A 16,811-nucleotide genomic window follows, 5' to 3' on the forward strand; every position below is an offset into this window, starting at 1 on the left:
ATGTGGATTTGTAATTTACGGTAGTTTAAATATTAAATTTTGAGATTGAGTGGACATTAGGGCTACTCTGCTGCATACTTAGGGGCATTTATTCTGGTAATTAGTTATAGGCAGCAAAATGTTAGGTTCTACAGCTAGAGACGTTTTTAGACTATGCTCATTGCCACTTACATGCCAAACCTCTGCTTTTATCTGTTTTTCTACATTACACTTCAGTTTAAGGTTTGGTGTTTTAACATAACCAATCCCAGGGCACCTGGGTGGCTCAGTTGGTTAAGCGTCTGCCTTCAGCTCAGGTCATGATCTCAAGGTCCTGGGATCGAGCCCCGCATCGGGCTCCCTGCTCAGCAGGGAGTCTGCTTTTCCCTCTGCCCCTCCCCCCATTCATGCTCGTTTGCTCGCTCTCTCTCTCTCAAATAAATAATCTTTTAAAAAGTAAATAAATATAAAATAACCAATCCCCACTAAAAAGAACCAGGCCTCTTGGAGAAATGGGTGATTCCAGTGCTGGGTAAAGGTAAGTTTAAGAGCCTGGAATGTCTTATAATACCGAAAAATAAGCAAGTGCTCAAAATATGACATGTCAAAAGGGTATAGGAGCCAGCTCAAGCCAAATCTGTGACAATATGATTTTCTTTTTTTTTATTATGTTAATCACCATACATTATATCATTAGTTTTTGATGTAGTGTTCCATGATTCATTATTTGCGTATAACACCCAGTGCTCCATGCAGAACGTGCCCTCTTTAATACCCATCACCAGGCTAACCCATCCTCCACCCCCCCCCCAGAACCCTCAGTTTGTTTTTCAGAGTCCATCGTCTCTCATGGTTCATTTCTCCCTCCAATTCCCCCCCTTCATTCTTCCCCTCCTGCTTCTTCTTCTTTTTTTTTTCTTTTAAACATACAATGTATTATTTGTTTCAGAGGTACAGATCTGAGATTCAACAGTCTTGCACAATTCACAGCGTTTACCAGAGCACATACCCTCCCCAGTGTCTATCACCCAGTCACCCCATCCCTCCCACCCCACCCCCCACTCCAGCAACCCTCAGTTTGTTTCCTGAGATTAAGAATTCCTCATATCGGTGAGGTCATATGATACATGTCTTTCTCTGATGGACTTATTTCACTCAGCATAACACTCTCCAGTTCCATCCATGTCGTTGCAAATGGCAAGATCTCATTCCTTTTGATGGCTGCATAATATTCCATTGTATATATATACACCACATCTTCTTTATTCTTCTGTCGATGGACATCTTGGGTCTTTCCACAGTTTGGCTATTGTGGACATTGCTGCTATAAACATCGGGGTACACGTACCCCTGCGGATCCCTACATTGGTATCTTTGGGGTAAATACCCAGTAGTGCAATTGCTGGATTGTATGGTAGCTCTATTTTCAACTTTTTGAGGAACCTCCATACTGTTTTCCAGAGTGGCTGCACCAGCTTGCATTCCCACCAACAGTGTAGGAGGGTTCCCCTTTCTCCACATCCCCACCAACATCTGTCGTTTCCTGACTTGTTAATTTTAGCCATTCTGACTGGTGTGAGGTGATATCTCATTGAGGTTTTGATTTGGATTTCCCTGGTGCCAAGTGATGTTGAGCACTTTTTCATGTGTCTGTTGGCCATTTGTATGTCTTCTTTGGAAAAATGTCTATTCATGTCTTCTGCCCATTTCTTGATTGGATCATTTGTTCTTTGGGTGTTGAGTTTAATAAGTTCTTTATAGATTTTGGATACTAGCCCTTTATCTGATATGCCATTTGCAAATATCTTCTCCCATTCTGTCGGTTGTCTTTTGGTTTTGTGGACTGTTTCTTTTGCTGTGCAAAAGCTTTTTATCTTGATGAAGTCCCAATAGTTCATTTTTGCCCTTGCTTCCCTTGCCTTTGGCGATGTTTCTAGGAAGAAGTTGCTGCGGCTGAGGTCAAAGAGGTTGCTGCCTGTGTTCTCCTTTAGGATTTTGATGGACTCCTGTCTCACATTGAGGTCTTTCAACCATTTGGAGTCTATTTTTGTGTGTGGTGTAAGGAAATGGTCCAGTTTCATTCTTCTGCATGTGGCTATCCAATTTTCCCAACACCATTTGTTGAAGAGACTGTCTTTTTTCCATTGGACATTCTTTCCTGCTTTGTCAAAGATAGTTGACCATAGAGTTGAGGGTCCATTTCTGGGCTCTTTATTCTGTTCCATTGATCTATGTGCCTGTTTTTGTGCCAGTACCATACTGTCTTGATGATGACAGCTTTGTAATAGAGCTGGAAGTCTGGAATTGTGATGCCGCCAGCTTTGCTTTTCTTTTTCAACATTCCTCTGGCTATTCAGGGTCTTTTCTGGTTCCATACAGATTTTAGGATTATTTGTTCCATTTCTTTGAAAAAAGTGGATGGTATTTTGATGGGGATTGCATTGAATGTGTAGATTGCTCTAGGAAGCACTAACATCTTCACAATATTTGTTCTTCCAGTCCATGAGCATGGAACGTTTTTCCATTTCTTTGTGTCTCCCTCAATTTCTTCGTGCATATTTTATAGTTTTCTGAGTACAGATCCTTTGCCTCTTTGGTTAGATTTATTCCTAGGTATCTTATGGTTTTGGGTGCAAGTGTAAATGGGATCGACTCCTTAATTTCTCTTTCTTCTGTCTTGTTGTTGGTGTATAGGAATACCACTGATTTCTGTGCATTGATTTTATATCCTGCCACTTTACTGAATTCCTGTATGAGTTCTAGCAGTTTTGGGGTGGAGACAATATGATTTTCATAATAAATAATGACAATAATGGGTTTTAAGCCATTAAATAAAATAAGCAAAGGGGAGAGAGGAAAAGTTATTAATAGTAGAATGCCAACTAATACATGTAGAAAGAATAAAGTTAGAAAAATCACCATTTTGCCATCATTATTTTATTTTATTTTTATTTATTTATTTTGTTTTGTTTTTTTTTTAAAGATTTTATTTATTTATTTGCCAGAGAGATAGAGAGTACAAGTAGGCAGAGAGGCAGGCAGAGGGAGAGGGAGAAGCAGGCTCCCCGCCGAGCAGGGAGCCCAATGCGGGGCTCGATCCCAGGACCCTGGGATCATGACCTGAGCCGAAGGCAGATGCTTAAAGACTGAGCCACCCAGGAGCCCCTGCCATCATTATTTTAATAATTGATTCATGGAAGATCAACAGTGGAAAATTTGAAGAGAATCAGGATGTTAGTAGTTTCAGAGTATCTGCCCACAGATTACTTACAATCACAAAGAAATATGGTAACCTTACAGTAGAGGAGCCGGGGGACCCCACCTTGAGCGGATGATCACCTTCTGACGTGCTGCACCCAGAAGGACACAACAGCACTCTGTGCTCTTTATGCCCAGTATGTATAGCTTCAGCCTAACTCTGACAAAACTTCAGACAAACCAACTTGGAGGGGTTTTGTAGAATATTTCTTCAGAAATATAAAGGTCATGGAAAAAAAAAAAAAAAAGGCTGAATGAGGAACTGTTCCGGATTGAGGGAGACTAAAGAGACTTGACACGTAAATGAAATGCAGGATCTTAGATTGGATCTTGCACCGGGGGAGAAAATTGCCATGAAGGACATTATAGGGATAATTGGTGACATTTGACAATGGACTGTATTCCCAATATAAATAGTACTATGTGAGTGTTAAATTTTCTCAATTTGATAATTGTTCTGTGGTTATGAAGGAGAATGTCCTTGTTTTTAAAATGTACGTGCCAAAATATTTAGGGTGAAAGGGGCATAATGATGCTAACTCTCAAATGGTTTTAAAAAAACACAGAGCAAGCAAATGGAAAATGTTGATTGATGAATCTGGGTGAAGAGTATACTGGAATCGTTTGTACTAATCTTGCAACTCTCTGTACGCTTGAAATTATTTCAAAATAATTTTTCTTGAAAGCTACTGTCTCAGAGGAGTTACTAAATGCTGTAATGAGTAGAGTGCTACTTTCATCATTAAAATAGTATAATGGGTTCACAGTCTCCTGGGTGACTAGATCTTCCTTTTGTTCATTTTTTTTCTACTTGCATTTTGATTAGTTGTCACAAGCTGCCTGTTGAGAGTAGCTAGGATCTAATGGGTAGGCATTTTCTGAAGTGAAGTCAACTCAGAATTTTAATATACCCTGTTACTTCTGCTTTTCCTTTAAGAAATATAAATGCTGCAGAAAAGTTACTGATGAGATTAAATCTTAAAAGATTCACAATACAGTATTCAGCTTACAGCAGGGGTTAAAAGAAATGTGAACTCTACCAAGCCATTTTTAACTACCAAGGACATATTTAACTGTTAGAAGACTTACTTATATAAATATTTACTTTCCTTCATCTCCTGAGGAAATGTATACTATCTTTCTTTTGTCTCTGTTCTGGGCTATTTCTTGGTTTCTGGTGATTCTGATCTAATATGTTCAGGAATGCTAATTTTAAAGGAAAGGTGTTAACCTATTTTATACTGTTACTGTGTGAGCACTAATTGCTCTTAATTTCTTTTTTCCATCTTGTTCCTAACGTACCAAAGGCTTTTAATTCCTGGTTAATGATTTCTCTGTTTATATACTGTCTTCTTAAAGGGAGCATATTGTTTTTGTCCCAAACATTTTAAAGCCACCAAATGAAATTGATTATGCTATAAATAAATTTACCCAGGTTTGTTTAAAGTAGTTTAGGTAAAACAATTATTTGTCTTTTCAAAGGGAAAACTGATTGACTAAACAAAAATAGGGGCAGTCACCTGTTGTTAAATCCACAAACAATGAAAACAAAATATTGGTTAGTGCAAACTATTTCTATAGCAATATAATAGTATTTCTCATACTTCTATAAACAGTGAGATTTTTATTTATATTATTTAATGTATTAACTTGGAACCAACTGCCAGTGTATTTACAATACAAAGCCTGAGGGGCGCCTGGGTGGCTCAGTTGTTGGGCGTCTGCCTTCAGCTCAGGTCATGATCCCGGGGTCCTGGGATTGAGTCCCACATCGGGCTCCCTCCTTGGGGGGAGGCCTGCTTCTCCCTCTCCCACTCCCACTGCTTGTGTTCCTGTTTTCGCTATCTCGGTCTCTGTCAAATGGATAAAATCTTTTAAAAAAAAACAAAACAATACAAAGCCAAATAAAAAAATTCTCTGTGATTGCATTTATGTGAAAATCTGGAATAGGCAAAACAATTAAGACAGAATGACCAGTGGTCACTAGAGGCTGGGGTAGGGGGGCAAAGACTGCAGAGGGTCACTAGGGAACTTTTTAGGGTGATGTAAATGTTCTATATTGTGATTGTGGTGGTGGCAATGTACACATTTGTCAAAAGTCATTGAATTGCATACTTAAAATTGGATAATTTTACTGTATATGCTATATTTTGATAAAACTTGTAAATATAAAAATTCCTTCATGTTCCTTATATTTTTGCTGTCATTCATTCATACATATATATTTATAAGCATACATAATCAAATACATTGTTGGTATTGTTATTTTTAACAAACTGTTACCTGTTATAGCAATTAAGAATTTTAAAAGTTTTGAAAAACAGTGAAAAAAATAAGAATAAAAAGCTTTGGGACTCTTGGGTGGCTCAGCCAGTAGTGTCTGCCTTCAGCTCAGGTCATGATCCTGGGGTCCTGGGATCGAGTCCCGCATCGGGCTCCCCACTCAGCAGAGAGTCTGCTTCTCCCTCTACCCCTCCCCCTGCTCGTGCTCACGTGTGTGCACGCGCTCTCTCTCTCTCTCATATAAAATAAATAAAATCATTTTTTGAAAAAAAAATAACTTTTAGGTTTTTTTTTTTTTTAAACCTTCACTTATTTCTTCTTCTCCCTTGTTCTTCATTTTTCTTATATAGATCTGAGTTTCTGACCCGATACCATTTTCCTTCTTGTAAGGTCTTGTAAATGTCAAGAGAAGTTCTCTAGAAAAGGAACTGGCAACAAATTCCCTCAATTTCTGTTTGAGGAAGTCTTATTTTGCCTTCACTTTTGAAGGACAGTTTTGCAAGGTATAGAATTCTAGGTTGGTGGGTTTTTTCCTCTCTCAACGTTTTAAACATTTCACTCCACTCTCTTCTTGCTTGCATGGTTCTTAAGAGAAGTTTGATGTAATTCTTTCCTTTGTTCCTCTGTAAATAATGTAGCTTTTTCCCTCTGGCTTCTTTGAGGATTTTTTCTTTATGTTTGATTTTCTGTATTTTGGAAATCATATGCCTTAGGAATAATTTTTTTTTGGCATTTTGCCTGCTCAGTGATCTCTTAGCTTCCTGAATCTGTGATTTGGTGTCTGACATTAAGTTGGGGGAAATTCTCAGTCACTATGGTTTCAGATATTTTTTCTGCACCTTTCTTTTTCTTCTGGAATTCCAATCACACATACTTTACACCTTTTGTAGTTGTCCCATAGTTCCTGGATATTGTATTGTGGTTTTTTTTGTTTTTTGTTTTCCTGTGCCTTTACTCTTTGCTTTTCACTTTTGGCAGTTTCTGTTGAGATAGCCTCAGACTCAGAGATTCTTTCTTCAGCTGGGTCCAGTCTACTGATGAGCCCATCAAAGGCATTCTTCCTTTCTGTTACAGTGTTTTTGATCTCTAGCATTTCTTTTTGGTTCTTTTTTTAGAATTTCCATCTCTCTGCTTACATTGCCCATCTGTTTTTGCATGCTGTCTGCTTTATCCATTAGAGCCCTTTAGCATCTTTTTTTTTTTTTTAAGATTTTATTTGTCAGAGAGCAAGAGAGCACAAGCAGGTGGATGCGGCAGGCAGAGGGAGAAGCAGGCTCCCTGCTGAGCGAGGAGCCCGATGCAGGACTCAATCCCAGGACCCTGGGATCATGACTTGAGCCTAAGGCAGACACTTAACAGACTGAACCACCCAGGCGTCCTAACCTTAGTTTTAATCATAGTTGTTTTAAATTCCTAGTCTGATAACTCCAACACTCCAGCGCTCTTGCCATGTATGGTTCTGATGCTAGCTCTGTCTCTTCAAACTGTTTTTTGCCTTTTAGTATGTTTTGTAATTTTTTCTTGATAGAAGGACATAATATACTCGGTAGAAGGAACTGCTGTAAATATAAATAGGCCTCTGTAATGTGGTGGTGAGGTGTGGGGAGAGGGGAAACATGTCCTGTGAGTAGGTCTCCGTCTTTTAGTGAGTCTGTGCCTCTGGATTGTGAACTTCACACATGCTTCTCAGTCCCTCCTTACCTCCTCCCCCTCTCCCTTGTTGGGACAGGATTGCTAAAGTAGGCTGGAGTTGGATGATGCCATTCCTCCAGGTCAGTTAGGTTCTCATAATACCCCAACAGGCTAGGATCTGGTTAACTAGTTTCTCTTGAGGTTGAGTCTTGTTAAGAACAGGATGCTCTAGCCTATTTCAAAATTACCCCTTTTTCTCTTTTCCTGCTGGAAGCACAGAGATTTTTTTCTCCCATATTCACTGTGAACCTGGTCAAGCTTCTGGAGGTAAAATTCACAGAAGTTTGGGGTCCTGATGATGGAGTTCTCCTGGGGTTTTTATTTCTCAGACTTGTCAATGCTGCGTCTCCAGGAATTTTTCAGTTACAATTCAGGTTTCCCTAGCTTAGCAATGATTGCCATGGCGGTTTGCTCCTGGGTTTCTGTTTAGTGAGTTGTGGTTCTTTATATTCACCTGGTGGTCTAATTTTAGAGGCAGTTGTTTTCCCTTTGAGTTGCTCTGTGATGGATCTAGGAAGAGTTGTTAGTTTTTCAGATGGTTAGGTTTTTTACCTTAAACAGTGTACTGACTTCTAACTTCTTACATGTTGGACTAGAAACTAGAAGTCTCCCTGTATTTTTTTTTATGTTTATTAATCTTACTAAGTTGTAGGAGTTCGTTATATATGCCGGATACAAGCCCTTTGTCAGATGTATTTTGCAAGTATTTCCTCCCAGTCTGTGGTTTGCCTTTTTAATTTTATAACAGTGTCTTTTGAAAAGTAAGCTTTGGGTACCTTGGTTTAAAATCAACTGATATGATATGAGGAATTCTTAACCTCAGGAAACAAACAGGGTTGCTGGAGTGGGGGGTGGGGTGGGAGGGATGGGATGGCTGGGTGATAGACACTGGGGAGGGTATGTGCTATGGTGAGCGCTGTGAATTGTGCAAAACTGTTGAATCACAGATCTGTACCTCTGAAACAAATAATACATTATATATTAAGAAAAAAAAAAGAAGAAGATAGCAGGAGGGGAAGAATGAAGGGGGGGAAATCGGAGGGGGAGATGAACCATGAGAGACGATGGACTCTGAAAAACAAACTGAGGGTTCTAGAGGGGAGGGGGTGGGAGAATGGGTTAGCCTGGTGATGGGTATTAAAGAGGGCACGTTCTGCATGGAGCACTGGGTGTTATGCACAAACAATGAATCATGGAACACTACATCAAAAACTAATGATGTAATGTATGGTGATTAGCGTAACAATAAAAATTTAAAAAATCAACTGATAATATAAGTGCGTCTGTTTCTGGACTACATTCCGTTCTCTTGATCTGTATGTCTATATTTATGCCATTACCATATTGTCTTAATATCAGAGCTTTATAATAAGTCTTGAATTCAGTAGTGTAAGTCCTCCAATTTTGTTGTTCTTTTTCAAAAAATTGTTGTGGCTATTTGAAATCTTTCATTTCCGTATAAATTTTAGAATCAGTTTATCAATTTCTATGAAAAAGCCTACTGGGATTTTGGTTGGGATTTTATCAATTTTTATAGATCAAATTGGAGAGAACTGATAGCTTACCAGTGTTAAATCTTCATCCCAACATGGCATAGCTCTTCATTTATTTAGATCTTAGAATTCTTTCAGCAGTGTTTGATGGTTTTCTTGCACATATTATGTTAATTTTATTCCTAAGTATTTCGTGTATTTTGAAGCTATTGTAAATTGAATTTTTAAATTTTAATTTCTAGTTATGTATTGCTACTATAAGGAAATACAGTTGATTTTATATTGAGCTTTTATCCTGTGACCTTGCTGAATACATTTATTCTAGTAGCTTTTCCCTAGATTTCAAAGAATTTTCTACATAGATGGTCATGTCTTCTGTTAAGAAAGACAGTTTTCTTTCTTTTCAGTCTATGCATTTTATCACTTTATTGTACTGACTAGAATCTCTAGTACGATTTTGCATAGAAGTGGAGGGTGGATATCATTCCCACTGTCATCATACTTTAAACATTTTATATAAGATTTAAATATTTAAGAAAACTATGATTCTCTTGTTACTGTTTTCTAGTCTAATTAATTATTATTATACCCCTTTTCTGAAACACCACTTAATGTGTACTGCTTGATATTGTCCCACAGGTCACGTTGTGCTGTGTGTATTTTTTTTTCAGTCTTTTTCCCCCCATGTGCTTTATTTTGGATAGTTTCTATTGCTGTGTCTTCACAGGTCTTTTCTTTTGCAGAGTCTAGTATGTTGTTAATCCCATCCAGTGAATTTTTCATTTTAGGTATCATAATTTTCATGTCTAGAAGTTCCATTTGGTTGGTTTTTATATCTTCCCTCATGTTCCTCACCATGTCCATGTTTTGTTATGGAACATATTTCTAAGCTGTTTTAATGTCATCATCTACTAATTTCATCATCTCTTATTTCTTGATCTGTTTCTAATGATTGATTTTTTTTATCCTGGTTGCAAGTAATTTTCATGCTTCTTTTAATATCTGGTCATTTTTATTGGATGCTAGACATTGCAAATCTTATGTTTTGGGGTGCTGGATTTCATCGTGTTCCTTTAAAGAATGTCAGATTCTGATGCTTACTTAAGTTACTTGTGATCTTTGAGCCTTTTGAGTTTTACTTTTAAGCTTCAATAGGGTAAATATAGAATAGCCTCTAGACTCATTACAAAGCAATATACTTTCTAGGGCTCCACTAGATAGATGCCCCTTTTATTAACAAGGGCTTTCTGCTCTGGCCAGTAGAACTGCAAACTAGTCTAGCTATGTCTGGACTCCAGGAATTGTTCAGCTTATTGCTTTTGGGGATTTTTTTTTTTTTAATATTTATTTATTTTAGAGAGAGAGTTTGGGGGGGAAGAGAATCCTTAAGCAGACTCCTTGTTGAGTGTGTAGCCCAACGCAGGGCTTGGTCCCAGGACCCTGATATCATGACTGGAGGGGAAATCAAAGTTGGATGTTTAATTGATTGAGCCACTCAGGAGCCCCTCTGGGAATTTTTTCCCCTAGTTTCATGGAGTTCCACCTCACAGGTGCAAATCCTTATTCTGTAAAATATTCCAGGGAACTTTTCTGCAGATGCCTAGAATTCTCTCTCTATGCAAGTCCTTCCTGTCTTGTATTTTGCTCTTCAAATCCTTACTGCCTGGGCCTTTGAAATCCAGGCTCTTGCTCACCAATTCAAGATTATTGGGCTCCAGAAATGGACCCTCAACTCTATGGTCAACTAATCTTTGACAAAGCAGGAAAGAATGCCCAATGGAAAAAAGACAGTCTCTTCAACAAGTGGTGTTGGGAAAATTGGACAGCCACATGCAGAAGAATGAAACGGGACCATTTCCTTACACCACACAAAAAAATAGACTCCAAATGGTTGAAAGACCTCAATGTGAGACAGGAGTCCATCAAAATCCTAAAGGAGAACACAGGCAGCAACCTCTTCGACCTCAGCCGCAGCAACTTCTTCCTAGAAACATCGCCAAAGGCAAGGGAAGCAAGGGCAAAAATGAACTATTGGGACTTCATCAAGATAAAAAGCTTTTGCACAGCAAAAGAAACAGTCCACAAAACCAAAAGACAACCGACAGAATGGGAGAAGATACTTGCAAATGACATATCAGATAAAGGGCTAGTATCCAAAATCTATAAAGAACTTATCAAACTCAACACCCAAAGAACAAATGATCCAATCAAGAAATGGGCAGAAGACATGAATGGACATTTTTCCAAAGAAGACATCCAAATGGCCAATAGACACATGAAAAACTGCTCAATATCGCTCGGCACCAGGGAAATCCAAATCAAAACCTCAATGAGATACCACCTCACACCAGTCAGAATGGCTAAAATTAACAAGTCAGGAAACGACAGATGTTGGCGGGGATGCGGAGAAAGGGGAACCCTCCTACACTGTTGGTGGGAATGCAAGCTGGTGCAGCCACTCTGGAAAACAGTATGGAGGTTCCTCAAAAAGTTGAAAATAGACCTATCATACGATCCAGCAATTGCACTACTGGGTATTTACCCCAAAGATACAAATGTAGGGATCCAAAGGGGTACGTGCACCCCAATGTTTATAGCAGCAATGTCCACAATAGCCAAACTGTGGAAAGAGCCGAGATGTCCATCGACAGATGAATGGATAAAGAAGAAGTGGTATATATATACAATGGAATATTATGCAGCCATCAAAAGGAATGAGATCTTGCCATTTGCAACGACGTGGATGGAACTGGAGGGTATTATGCTGAGCGAAATAAGTCAGAGAAAGACATGTATCATATGACCTCACTGATATGAGGAATTCTTAATCTCAGGAAACAAACTGAGGGTTGCTGGAGTGGGGGGTGGCGTGGGAGGGCTGGGGTGACTGGATGATAGACACTGGGGAGGGTATGTGCTCTGGTAAGCGCTGTGAATTGTGCAAGACTGTTGAATCTCAGATCTGTACCTCTGAAACAAATAATGCAATATATGTTAAGAAAAAAAAGAAGAAGAAGATAGCAGGAGGGGAAGAATGAAGGGGGGGAAATCAGAGGGGGAGACGAACCGTGAGAGACGATGGACTCTGAAAAACAAACTGAGGGTTCTAGAGGGGAGGGGGGTGGGAGGATGGGTTAGCCTGGTGATGGGTATTGAGGAGGGCACGTTCTGCATGGAGCACTGGGTGTTATGCACAAACAATGAATCATGGAACACTAGATCTAAAACTAATGATGTAATGTATGGTGATTAACATAACAATAAAAAAATTTTTTAAAAAAGATTATTGGGCTCTGTTTGAGTTTCCTTCCCTGCATTGCTGCTTGGAAATTTCCTTCAGGCAGTAAGCTCTGCCAATTATGGGACTCACCTGGTTTGTTTCTCTCCCGGAGATTATAGGTTTTCACTGCAGTTGTCCAATGTCTGAAAAACAATTGTTACATTTATTTGGCCAGGTTTCCTAGTTGCTTATGATAGAATGCATAGTAGTTAATCTTTCATAGGCTGAATTCTATTTTACCTTTTAACCAGTTCATTCCATCTTCTCCTCATTCCCTCTTCTAGATTTGTGTTTACTATAGAAGAAATTGACTTCATATTCTTTTGAAACCCTAATATATATCCTTAAATCATTTGCAGATGAGGCCATCTCAGAGTATAGGTACATGCCAGATTTTACAATTTTTATTAAGATGGTATAGGGGGGTGTTCATACTTTTTTTAGTTGAGGTATAATTTGACATACAACATTGTAGTAATTTCAGGTATACATGTTTTTATTGTTATTTATTAACTAATTTCTGTCCTAAAGGCCAAATGGCCTTTATTCTGAGTGTCACAGGGGAGACCTCTCTCTTTTTCACTCTCTTTCCAAATATGTACAGCCCTGAATCATTGGAGAGGCTAAGTGGGCTTTTGTTTTTTTTAAGTTGCTTTGGGCTTGTTTTCCCTTATTTTATTATTATTATTTTTTTAAGGTTTTATTTATTTATGTGAGACAGAGCGCATGAATGGGGCGGGGGGAGGGGCAGAGGGAGAAGCAGACTCCCCACTGAGCAGGGAGCCCGACACAGGACTCAGTCCCAGGACCTCAGGATCATGACCTGAGCTGAAAGCAGATGCTTAACGGACTGAGCCACCCAGGTGCCTTTGTTTTCCTTTGCTAGGTTTGCTCTTTGTCTAAATAAAATTTTTGTTATTGTTACTTGTAACTTAACTCAAAATTTTTTGCTCTTCTCATTTTTTTCATGTGAAAAATGCTTAATTTAAAAATGTAACCATGTAAACAGTGTTTTACTTCTCTGATTTTTTTTTCCCTAGGTGGTATAGCTGTATGCTGGGGAAAAAATGCAGCCTGGCTCCTCTGAAGGAAGAACTTCGTATACAAGGGGTAAGTCTTTGTCATTACTATTCTAATACATCTCCTCTGGATGGGAGTTAGAGTATGGAATTTTCCTTTATACCTTAAAACTCTAAATGTGTTTTGTTTTTATTTTTTAATTTTGTAAAAGAGGCTTTTTATAAATTATTTTTAAAAGGCCTTCTTTGACAAGTAGAGAAAAGGTGGAGGAAAACAGGATGGGTACAACATCAGAGAGATACCAGAAATCAGAACACCTGGTTCTACCTGTCACTCACTCCACATCTGACTGCTTTATGATCTCAGAAACTGACATACATTAGGGGCCTGTTCTGGGTCACATACCTAGTTATCAAAGATCAGCTAGAACTAGAATGATACTCGTGCAAGTTTGCTTCCCTTTATGGTGCAGTCCACATTAATTCAGCCCCTTGCTTCTCTTTTGAAAAGCAGGTGGCAAATTAATACTGCCCCCTGACTCCTCTCCCAGTTTATGGTGTTTGGGCACAAGTAAGCGTGAGCCAGATGACTTTTCAGAGAAGGGGGTCAAATGTGTGGTCAGTGGTAGAGACCAAGTTTCTGATTTCTGGTTTCTCTCAGACATTGTACCCATCCTGTTTTCCCTATCACACCTTTTCTTTGTTAAAATTCTAACAGCAACAAAGTAGTTTCATTTTTTCCCCCCTAAAATCTGATAGACAAAAGGGAGACTGCATAGCTATATCTAGCTAGGCTTTGGTGGCTCTCTTTCCAAAAAGAAAAGAAAAGAAAAAAAAAACATTTGAATCATTTACCAGTGGTTCTTTGAAGAGCTGTGTTATTTTGGGTGTTTTGAATATTTGGACTTTGAAACCAGAACTCTAAATTCTCTCTAATGTTTTAGGAGAGAAAAAAACAAAACACAACTTTGTTGGGAGATAATTTAGATAGCTATGCATAACTGTTTTGGGATAGTAGTGTTTGTTAACTGATAAAAAGAAAAACCAACACATAATTAACATGAGGCAACAACCCAAAACATACTGGTAGAATTACTTCAATTTGATTAAGATGACATGTTTGTTCGTTTCAGGTTCCTAAAGTCACCTACACTGAGTTCTGTCAAGGTCGGACAATGAGATGGGCTTTAGCTTGGAGTTTTTATGATGATGTTACAGTACCAGTAAGTAGAGACTTTGCTTTAGCTTCTCCAAATGCCAGCACATGATGGGTTTTAGTAGATCACAAATGAACTAAATCTGTACTGCCTTGGTTTCCTTGAAGTTTGCCCCAAATGCTTATTTCGGAATGGGAAGTGGTTGTAAAATAAGACAGTCCTGGGGCGCCTGGGTGGCTCAGTCGTTAAGCGTCTGCCTTCGGCTCAGGTTGTGATCACAGAGTCTTGGGATCGAGCCCCATGTCGGGCTCCTGCTCAGCGGGAAGCCTGCTTCTCCCTCTCCCATTCCCCCTGCTTGTGTTCACTCTCTTGCTATGTCTCTCTCTCTGTCAAATAAATAAATAAAATCTTTAAAAAAAAAAAAAAGACACAGTCCTAGAGGGCTGACTGTGGTGACCCTGGAGGCTTTCTCTGGGTTTGTGCAACACAGTGATTCTTGCTCAGCAGGTATAAATGAATTAGAAATGTGTCTTTTGGGAATTAAAAATTTAGGTAATATAACCTGTAGAAACACCTTGCAAATATAATTATTCTGCTGGATATTCCTTAAGAATTGAAATTGAAGTCTATTTATTTTGATACTTTCATAGAGAAGCTGTTTCCTGTGGTTATTGGTGAATACAGAAATTGCTGTTTGGGGTTGCAGGCTTTTGATATGTAACATTTAGGGATCATTCCAGTAAAAGGTTCTGTGTTAGCTTTAAAATTACCAGTAGAAAATTGGTCAGTTTTGAAGCTGGGTGATAGGTCATTATTCTAGTCTCTCTACTTTGCATCTGCTTAAGCTTGAACATTTTCTGGAATAGAATGTTTTTGTTATTGTTTTTGTTTTTTAAGATTTTATTTATTTTGAGAGAGAGAGAATGCACAAACGGGGGGGAGGGGCAGACAGTGAGGGAGAAGCAGACTCCCTGCTGAGCAGGGAACCCAATGCGATGCGGGACTCGATCCCAGGGTCCTGGGATCATGACCTGAGCCGAAGGCAGACGCCCAACCGACTGAGCCACCCAGGTGCCCCTGGAATAGAATGTTTTAAAAAATAATTTGTTCTATACACCAAAAACTAATGAGGTAATGTATGGTGATTAACATAACATAATAATAAAAAAAATAATGATAATTTGTTCTACAAACTTCTCTTTGTCCTCTGTGCTATTGTGTGTAAAGGAAAAATACTTCTGAACTGGTTAGACTGAATAATTTTTCTGGGCTGTACTGAGAGGTGGTAATAGAATAGCATCTGTTTATTCTCATAGTTCCTTCACAGGAGTGATCGACCTTGATGCTGGAGCCATGGTTCCATGTTAAGTTTATGCATACATTGCTCAACACTGTACTCCCGTAGTATTTGTGGGGACCTGGTACCTGGTCCTTCCGCTTTCTGACGCCCTGTCCATACAATATGCGTGTTCTGGGTGCTCTTCTCCCAGAGGCTTAGTTGCACTTGGTCTTTCAAGTCATCTTAAATGTTGCTGTGTCTAGAGCAGTAGAGACATGTGCAGAACCACAAGGGGACAGCTTGCAGATTTTTTTTTTTTTTTTAAGATTTTATTTATTTGCGAGAGAGAGAATGAGAGACAGAGAGCATGAGAGGGAGGAGGGTCAGAGGGAGAAGCAGACTCCCTGCTGAGCAGGGAGCCCGATGTGGGACTCGATCCCGGGACTCCAGGATCATGACCTGAGCCGAAGGCAGTCTCTTAACCAACTGAGCCACCCAGGCGCCCCAGTTTGCAGATGTTTCTGAATACATGGGCTCACATTGAAAACTCAGCTTGTCCTTTCTGCACTCTGCTACTAAGTGTGCTGCTGGGTTGAAAGAAGTCTGCCAGGGGCGCCTGGGTGGCTCAGTCGGTTAAGCGGCTGCCTTCGGCTCAGGTCATGATCCCAGGGTCCTGGGATCAAGCCCCACGTCAGGCTCCCTGCTCAGCTGGGACCTGCTTCTCCTCTGCCTGCCGCTACCCCGTTTGTGCTCTCGCTCCCTCTCTCTCTGACAAATAAATAAATAAAATCTTAAAAAAAAAAAAAGAAAGAAATGTGTCTCCCAGTCAAGTTTGAATGACCTATCATGTAGAAGTCTATACCCACCTCTGTACAATGCAGTAGGGAAACCAGAAGTCAGTGTTTGAAATGTCCACTGTTTAAAAAGATGGTCCTAATTTTTTTTACCTCCCTATAGGATTATCCTTTCTGTCATTTTCTAGAATATTGGGGTTTTCACACCAAATTGTTAAAATCAGTAGTAATGCCCTAGGTTATCCCTCTGTAGACACTGGGTTATCCCTGTGCGGATACTAACAGTTGCAGGAAAGTGGAACTGTGCCTGTTTCCAAATGCTTTCTGTTTAATCTGCTTCCTGCATTTGTTGGCGCCGCAGGTGGAAGAGCTTATAATGGGCTCTGGCACTTTCCGTGCCATCTCAGAGCCCAGAGTTACCTTTGCCCTCTTGGATTAGTAGCCATTTCAGATCAAAATATCAAAGGGCACTATGTTTCTGTGTTAGCAGAATTAGCTTATTTTGAAAAGGAACCTTCTCCCTTCCTGTCTTTTAGGCCATGCTTGAGCCCTATTTGTAGTTTCAACCATCAAAGAA

The 16,811-nt window shown here is 39.4% G+C and overlaps 1 protein-coding gene across 1 annotated transcript in view; it reads left to right on the plus strand.

Moving 5' to 3' along the window:
• METTL16 (methyltransferase 16, RNA N6-adenosine) overlaps window positions 1–16,811 on the plus strand; it is an 85,502-nt gene that overhangs the window by 51,295 nt on the left and 17,396 nt on the right. Inside the window, exons 7-8 of the mRNA XM_078068065.1 lie at window positions 13,026–13,095; window positions 14,138–14,227. Coding sequence (XP_077924191.1) covers window positions 13,026–13,095; window positions 14,138–14,227 — 160 coding nt within the window. The remainder of the gene's footprint in view (window positions 1–13,025; window positions 13,096–14,137; window positions 14,228–16,811) is intronic.

This window comes from Halichoerus grypus, chromosome 2, assembly GCF_964656455.1.
Source record: "Halichoerus grypus chromosome 2, mHalGry1.hap1.1, whole genome shotgun sequence".
NCBI lineage: Eukaryota > Metazoa > Chordata > Mammalia > Carnivora > Phocidae > Halichoerus > Halichoerus grypus.